This window comes from Protobothrops mucrosquamatus, unplaced genomic scaffold, assembly GCF_001527695.2.
Source record: "Protobothrops mucrosquamatus isolate PMUCROS unplaced genomic scaffold, P.Mucros_1.0 scaffold550, whole genome shotgun sequence".
In the NCBI taxonomy this organism is placed as follows: Eukaryota; Metazoa; Chordata; class Lepidosauria; order Squamata; family Viperidae; genus Protobothrops; species Protobothrops mucrosquamatus.
In genome coordinates this window covers 675,134-684,419 of record NW_015386854.1, presented here as the reverse complement: position 1 = coordinate 684,419, position 9,286 = coordinate 675,134, and the positions used below count along the sequence as shown (strand labels likewise).

At 33.0% G+C, this 9,286-nt stretch overlaps 1 protein-coding gene across 1 annotated transcript; it reads right to left on the bottom strand.

The window, feature by feature from the left end:
- Nucleotides 1–3,840: 3,840 nt before the first annotated feature.
- LOC107288476 (olfactory receptor 14A16-like) lies at nt 3,841–4,782 on the bottom strand. The gene has a single exon (XM_015817097.1). The coding sequence runs from the start codon at nt 4,780–4,782 to the stop codon at nt 3,841–3,843; it is 942 nt and encodes a 313-aa protein (XP_015672583.1).
- Between the last annotated feature and the right edge of the window lie 4,504 nt (nt 4,783–9,286).

Below are 9,286 nucleotides of genomic sequence, written 5' to 3'. Positions count from 1 at the left end.
TCGCCTACATCGTCCATATAGGACGACTCGGGAACTCAACTCCTACCCCGGGCAGCTCACCTATCCCCTTATGCCCAGGGGAAAGGTATCAAGCCGTTTGACAGCTGATGCTGGCTGTCAAACCGGCTTTTACGCAAAACAGGCGGGAGGCAGCAAACAGCTGCGACCAGCGAAATCGCCTGCCACCGGAAGTCTCCCAATTAGACATATTAAATATATAGAATTATAGATAGATTAGATAGACAGATAAGTGGACATTTTAAGTCTGCATTTGAGATTCTATTATAGAATTCTATTCTATATATAGAATTCTATAATAAATTCTATTATAGACATCTTATATAATTTCTACTACTATGGGAAGCCCATTGTACACATTTCTAGTAGTTCCTGTTAGAATGTCCCTATTTATCTGAATGAAAATTATTATCTGTGAATATCTATGGGCAGTTTCTGCTTGAACTGACAGGTGTACTCAGCAACAATTCTATTGTACTTTAAATCTTTAAGGCTACTGTATGCATTTGTTGTTGAGACTCACTCTGCTACCTTAGCTAGGTCAGATACCTATAAGGATTCTATATTCATCAATAAAATGAGCCACTAAAGACAGTAATACAAAAGGAAACCATTTGTTCAATTCATGACATTCCATAAATATAATGTTTATAAGTACTTGAAAAACTCAATGCTTTCATCAAAATAATTGAAATATAATTGCACCATCACAATACAAAGCCTTCCCTTTTATATGTATTTGCAACATCACAATGTCCATTCATTACACATTGTAAGGGCACACTTCTGCTTTCTTGATTTGCCTCCCCTTGAACTCACCTGCCATATTTCCATAATTTTTCCAACTGTCAAACTTTACAATTAGGTTCTAACTTTTGAATTATTGTGGTAAATCTGGGACAAAAAGTTTAATCTGGCACTGGGTCATATTTATTGGGGGGGGGAAAGAATTACTGAAGTATAATAAATTTATTTCACAAATGAAGTCAAGCATCAGACTTATTGAAAAAAGGAGAAAGCCTAATTATCCTACTATTACTGAAGAAGGATAATTAGGCTTTCTCCTTTTTCAGTAAATCTGATGCTAGCTAAACTTTATACAAAATTGGAAGAGTGGTTAAGGTACCTAAAATCTATTTTGAAGAATGGAGTGCAGCTATGTCTGAAGATGCAGCTTGAAAAACACAATAATTTGCTCTGATGGTCATGGAACTATTTTTTGAAGATGGAAAAGAAAGGAAAGGGAAGGGAAGGGCTTTCATTTGTCAAATACCCCAAGGAAGCCTAATAAAAACTCTTCCAATTTATAATGCAAATGAATTAAATCAGTTGTCATGGTAATAGTAAATGAACAAAATGATTCCAATACATAATTATAATATTGTTTAATATTTATTAGCAAAAATTGGAGAAATGTTAATGATTGCACAAAACACTACTAAAAATATCTCTCTTTAAACTGTCTTCCCTTTATAACATTCAATTACCTGCAACAGTCAAAAATATGAGGCTGTAAGAATATTCTACACATTATGACAGAGCAATAGGAAAAGATGCAAATACAAAATTATGCATAAGAAAGGTATATAAATTGTAGATGGATCCATCAAGTCAAGAAGTACTTTTTCTTTTTGTTGCTATTTTCCACACAGCCTCTTAGAAATTCTTATTTCAGACAGTATAAAAGATGGGATTTAGAACTGGAATGGAACTATATATAAAACTATACATAAATTCTATATAAAACTATATATAAAACAGCAGAGAATAAGTCTATTGTGGAAGAGGAAATAGTTTTAAAACAAAGCTGTAGAGACAAATAAAAAAAGAAAACTGTCAAGTGTGGACCATAGGTTGAGAAGACTTTGTCTTCAACAGATGAAATTTTCAACAAGATAGAAATTATATAGCTATAAGAAGCAAAAATAAACCCAGTACTAAATAAATCCACAATGAATCAAAATATCCAAATCAAATTTAGATTAACTTTTGTATCAGTACAATAAATCTTTTGTAACTGAGGAATATCACAAAAAAATGCTCAATCACATTTGGTTCAGAAAAAATAATTGGAAAGTTATGATTCTTATAATAGATGCATATATCAGGGAGCTCATCCAAAAAGCAACTGCCATTTGGCTGCACACATTCCAGTTCAGGATAAGGCTATATTGCAGAGGATAACAGATAGCTACATGATAGTAAGCACAGCAATCTCAGAAGTTACACAAGTAACAATTGAAAAAAAATCTGAACAACACATTCAGTAAAAGTGGTTATTTTGTTATCTGTTAATGAAACTTCCATTGATTTGGGAACAGTGATTGAGAAGTAACAAATATTAGTCAGGGATAGTTGACCAAAAGGAAATACATAGGGGTGTCAGGATGGTTGTTCTGGATCACAACAAACACAATGAGTAAATTCTCAATTAAAGCTGTTAAGTAAATGATTAGAAAAATGACAACATGCAAAAGTTGTACATCAGGTCATCAGAAAATCGCATTAGAAGGAATTCTGTCACAGAAGATTTGTTGGCTATTCTAATTCATTCATTCATTCATTTAACTGATGTGGAACTCCTGGTTCCAGGAATATTATATGAATTCTAATATGAATTCTAATATTTATCATTATATACACTGTACTTCTCTTATTATTCTATTATTGTTGTACTGGCTGCAATTGTTCATTTTCCGTACCACTTAGAATTGTTTTGACTAAAATACTTCATACATTACAAAATAAAGATTCTTTTTTAAAAACATTCAGTTGTTAGTTGCTCCTTTCACTATAAATAAGATCAAAAAAATTTTTTAATTACAAGTAATAGTAAAAAATAGTCTTCATGGGTTAGTAGAAGGATATAAAGTATTTGTTGATATATTTGTTGATATACTTTCTCCAAACTCTAAGAACAACTTATTGAAAAATGTTAACACTTGTATCTTATCTTCCACATTTAATAAAGCTTTTATCACAGTTCTATCAGTAACTATAAAACAATTATGTATTATTTCACTGATCAGTGGATATATTACAATTTTAATTGTGTTTTAGCTGACAAGCTTTAATAAATATTTAAGCATTCAAATATGATGAGATTGATTAAAAGTAGTGAATAGGGATTTGATTATATTTGGCCAGAATGGATTTGATTAAGACAGAAAAGACAAAGGAATAAATATTTTGCTTCAAGTAGAAAAATGTTATTCATAAAATCTATAGATAGCATTTGTATATTACCTTAGTCAGGTGGATAAACATCTACTACTAATTTTTCTAAAAGGAGATTGTCCATTGCAGACATTGAAGTCCTGTATTATGTTGGCCTAAGACAGTGACCTAGTATAACCAATTATCTTATTCTGATTGTATGTATTAAAATGAATATCTGTAATGCCATGAAATTAAACTACTGTGTTGAGAAATTGTACATCCTGATACTACAGAAAAAAATGTTTAAGTGTGTGTGTGTGTGTTCTGTGGCTGAAAATAATGTGGCCAAAGATATATTCTAAATCAGGGGTAGTCAACCTTGGCTCTTTTATGACTTGTGGACTTCAACTCCCAGAATTCCTGAGCCAGCTTAGCTGGCTCAGGAATTCTGGGAGCTGAAGTCCACGAGTCATAAAAGAGCCAAGGTTGACTACCCCTGTTCTAAATGATGTGTTCTTCCCTTCATTTACTTGCAATATACAAACCAAAAGGCAGAGAGTGTCCTATATATTAGTCTGTAATAATGGAGGAAGACACATGTGAGAAGGATCAATAGAATAATGTATCTGTCACACTGAAGATGATTCAATCAGGCTAAAAAGTTCATTTGATTTTTGATATTATTTTCCATACAGCTGCTTGAATGTCCTTGTTCCGGAGGCAATAAATAATGGGATTCAGAATGGGAGGCAAAACAGTATAAGAGACAGCAGAAAGTAAGTCTATAGTGGGAAAGGAAAGAGATTTTGGCCTCAGGTATGAAAAGAAAGCTGTAGACATGAATAAAGAAAAAACTGCCAAGTGTGGACTGCAAGTCGAGAAGGCTTTGTATCTGCCTTCAACTGATGGAATCTTCAGCACAGCAGAGATAATATAGCCATAAGAAGCAAAAATGAATCCAATACAAAAGGAACCCACAATTAATGCAAATATCCAAATCAGAATTTGATTAACTTTTATATCTGTGCAAGAAATCTTTTGTAACTGTGGAATATCACAGAAAAATTGTCCAATTGTGTTTGGCCCACAGAAGCTTAATTGGAAAGTGATGACTGTTTGTAGAGAAGAATACAGCAGAGAGCTGACCCAGGAAGTAACTGTCATTTGATTGAAGGTGTCCCAGTTTAGCATGAGACTATATTGCAGAGGATGGCAGATAGCTATATAACGATCATAAGCCATGATGGTAAGCAAGAAGATCTCAGAACATGCACTAGTAATAACTAAAAAAACCTGAGCAACACATCCAGGAAAAGAAATTAGTTTGTTATCTGTCAGTGAAACTGCCATTGATTTAGGGACTGTGGTTGTGATGTAACAAATATCAGTCAGGGACAAGTTGATCAAAAAGAAATACATGGGAGTGTGAAGTTGATGATTTAGAATAACAACAACAATTATGAGTAAATTCCCAGTTATGGCTACTAAGTAAATGACTAGAAACATGACAAAATGCAAACATTGAACATCATGATCATCAGAAAATCCCATCAAAAGGAATTCTCTCACAGAAGATTGGTTGCCTGTTCCAGTTCTTTCGATCATTCTGTACCAAAACAGATTATGAAAAAAAAAATAGTACAGGAAACAAATTAATAAATGAGTTTTCAGTACATATCACTATTATCAATTTACTGTCAGAATATAGTTAAAATCATTGTCAAATTTGTTTCAAAAGATCAATGGATACATCAAACATGCTTATTCATTCCGTATAAATGGACATTGTTTTTCCCATAATACAGGTAATAGTAATATGAAATTTTGCAGCAATTCTTAGCTTGTCATTAAGAATAAAGTAAAGTAAATAAAATATATTACATAATATCAAGTGGAAATGGTGGAAACGTATGCAAAAGATTTGAAATGGTCCATTTCTCAAACTTATGTTAAAATGTTTAAAATAAAATCTCAGTATTTTGATAGAAAGCAATAATGCCTTCAAGCAAATATGGAGAAAATTCTGTGTACAGTATTTAAAATAATCTGTTTCTTGAAATTTCATTAAAATATTTTTAAATGCATTTGATATTAGTTTCGCTATACTAAGATGTGAAAAAATATATGTATAATTAGGATTATTAAGCAACTGAATAATAAATGACAAAATACATAATTTGAATTTGTTTATTAATAAGGACATCTGATTAGAAAGATGAATTGGTTGCTTATTAAGCAACATCATGGACAAAAACTGATTAATAGAGATTATAAAACTTAGCAACAAAAGGAAATGTATAGAGATATTGTACTATATATCATTATTAATACCTATTTAGTACTTATCTGAAATTAAAATTAAATATAAATTCAACTGTCAACCATAATTCAAAAGTGATGAATCTTATTATTTGAAACAGGATAATGCATGGCTATTAATCCTACATGTGTTAATTTTGATGAAGAAAGATAAATAATTCTGCTAAATTCCTCTCTATGTGAAATTGTAGACAAAGCCAAATTTCACAGAATGGGATAAAATTATCAGGAAGTAATTGTTCTTTCAAAGAATATTTTCTAGTTATTCACCAAATCCAATAAATAATTTATTTCCTTCCTTCCTTCCTTCCTTCCTTCCTTCCTTCCTTCCTTCCTTCCTTCCTTCCTTCCTTCCTTCCTTCCTTCCTTCCTTCCTTCTACATGACTGGGTGAGCTCATATTATTCACCATAACTCTGTCTGCCTAGCAGTTCAAAATATGCAAATGCAAGTAGATAAATATGTACCACTTTGGTGGGAAGGTAACAGCATTCTGTGTGCCTTGGCATATGGTCATGCTGGCCACATGTCCATGGAAATGTCTTTGGACAATGCTAGCTTCCTCAGCCAAGAAGCAGAGATGAGCACCATCCCCTAAAATCAGAAACCTTTACCTTATTTATATTTCATGTTTCTTAACTGCCCATCTCTCTCAGATTTACCTGAACCTGAATCCAGAAATGCTATTTGGCAATGTTTTAACAGAAGGAATGAATGAAAGAGAGCTCCACTTACCTCTGAATTCTTTGAGAAGAAAGCTTTGCCACTTTTTTTTAAATATAAATGCTCTATAATAGAAGATTTTGCTTTGTAAAAAGAAATTATGTCATCTCTGTTTTCTGTTCCATTTTAAGGAACCTCTCTGTTGGGAATCATAATTCCCAGTGTAATAAAGAAAGTTTAACTTCTTTATTTCTTCTCTATTGGAAGACCTGCCATTATCTCATAATATCTAGCACAAAAATAAAATGTAATTTTTTTTGAAAATTCCAGGATGGCTTTCAACAATGGAAGCATTCGTATATCCAAATCTAGTCAGTCTCGATAAAATATGGACATACAAAGATATTTTAAATTCTGAAGGGAACTTAAAATCCAGGCAAGAAATGAAAAATCAGGGCATAGATTTAACATGGTGGTCACATTTACAAATTCAAGTCAGATATGATAAAGATATTAAACAGTATGGATTTTACAAAGAACAGACTATGTTTGATCAGACATTATTAACTTCTGATGAAAAGTTAATTAAAAAATGTACAATTTCTTATTAAATTTTAAAATGGAAGATGAACAAAAGAGACAATAATAGTATGGGCAAAGAATTTTGGATATAATATAGACTTAGAAGAGTGGCAAAGTTTGTGGGAAAGAAACTATAAATTGACAATATCAGCTTCATACAAAGAAAACTTATATAAAATGTTTTATAGATGGCATTTGCCACCAACAAGATTAGCAAAAATGTTTAAAAATATGTCAGAGAAATGTTGGAAATGTAAACACAAACCAGGTACTTATCATATGTGGTGGACATGTGTTAAAGCAAGGAGATATTGGACAATAATCCACACTTGGTTAGAAAAACTGTTAGGGATAAACTATAAAACTGATTATTTTTTTTACTAGATATAATGCCGGAAAAACTTGATAAGCAAAGTACAAATTTGATTCTACATGTGATAACAATGGCAAGAATTATATTTGCACAATATTAGAAGAATGAAGAAATATCACCAGAAGGAGAAATAATAATTAAAAAAAAATATTAGACTGTGTGGAAATGGACAGACTTACTTTAAGGTTGAAAGAAAAAGAAGAAACAGAATATTTTCAAACTTTGGACCTATTTTATCAATGGTTAGAGAAAAGATTTAGGGGTTAGGAATTTAATTTGTATTAGTGAATAAGATATTCAGACAACATGTTTTTGTTGAATAATTATTATTGAACTCTGTTAAAAAAAATAAAACTTTTTTTTAAAAAAAGATTGAATAGCCTTGTTACTGAGAGATGTCTCTAAATTAAGTGCCAATTTGTTATAGTGGTGGAAGCCCCATGCTAGAAATCAGGAGACTATGAATTCTAGGTCTCCTTAGGTATGAAAACCACCTGGGGGACATTGGGCAATCCCATGCAGAGGCAAGAATGTTAGGTTCGATTGATACCTTGAAATACATATATAAATAGTGGCATACAATTTCTAATGATAACAATATTCAGAATAAATGTTCTCATTTATTAGAGAACTTAGTAGCAGATGTTTATAACATACAAGGAATAAAACTCTACTAATTCCATATGTGTTCTATCACAACTTAACTTTGCTGATAAATTTAAGAAATAATACAACCTATACTAACAATTCAAGGCTGTTTCTGGATCACACCATCCAGTCCAGAGACAAAAGCATTTCATTCTGCTTTCCTTGTGTAGTCTGTGCTGAAATTGGGTCACCTTTATGAAATGACTACGTAGCACAGCAATGGAGTGATTCATTCTGCTTTCCCATTGTGGTCTGTGAAGTGCTGCAGAAAGCCAGAAGCCTGTCCAGTACTAGGAAAGCAGAGTTGATCAATCTGTTCCTGGGCCACATGATTATGTCGCTGAAAGATGGCTGCTTCTGCAACATAGTCATGTGATCCAGGAATGCTGGGGAACACAGTGGAGTGCCCTCCTTCCCAATGTGAAATCTGGAGGTAACTGCATGATGGGTGATGGGTGATGGAAAATGAGGAACCAAGCCTTGCAATTATTTGGTAGGGAGAGAATCTTCATAGACAAAGGGAGAGAAAGGCCTGTGGAAATGCAGTGATATGGGACAGGCCTGTGGGGACTAAGTGGGGGAGAAGCAAGTCCAAGGATTATAGGGGCCTTGGAGGATAGGAAATGGAGCACGGGGTATCTCAGGTGGTGGGGGAGGGCTTAGACAGAGATAGGGACAGACAGAGATAGAGAGAGACCAGGACACACAGCAGTCAATAACAAGGGCACTAACTCTGGAAGACTAAAATTGGTTTTAAAAAAATGCATTGAGAATTTCATTCCCTGTTCTGTAGCTTAGCCCAACTAAACTACTCTCCTTCGCATTTTTGACTTCAAATAGAGGTCAGTGGCATAGATAATTCCATTCTCCAGAAACTCCAGAGAGTCCAGATAACCCTGATGGGGTATCTTATTAGACAACAGTTTTAAAATAACAGAAAAACAAAACAACAAAGTTGAAAGAACTTTGGAGGTCTTCTAATCTGACTCCCTTCAGGAAAGTCTACATCATTCTGGACAAATGGCTGTCCAATCTCTTTTTAAAAACCTTCAGTGATGGATCACTGACAACTTCTGAATGCAAGCTGTTTCACTGATTAATTGTTCTCATTTTCAGGAAAGTTTTCCTTAGTTCTAGAATGGAGCTCTTCTTAATTAGTTCTTGTCCTGTTCTCATGTGCTTTGGAGAATAGGTTGACTCTTTCTTCTCTATGACAGCTCCTCAAATATTGGAACACACTTCTCTATGTTAGACTAGAAATCTCCAGTTCCTACAACTGTTCATCATATGTTTTAGCCTCCAGCCCCCTATTCATCTTTTTTTTTCTATGCACTATTTCCAGAGTCTCAAAATCTTTTTGTATTGTGGTAATTAAAACTAGATGCAATTTTCCAAATGTGGTCTTACTAAAGCGGAATAAAGGATACAAATCTCTCTTTTAATGCATCCTAATATTGATTATAATAATTATACTGTAACTGAATAACAGTGGATCACTTGCTTAATTGCTGCAAGAAGATTTCAC

Coding starts and splice junctions, on each gene's coding strand:
- LOC107288476 (XM_015817097.1), bottom strand. CDS start 4,782: ATGATCGAAAGAACTGGAACAGGCAACCAATCTTCTGTGAGAGAATTC.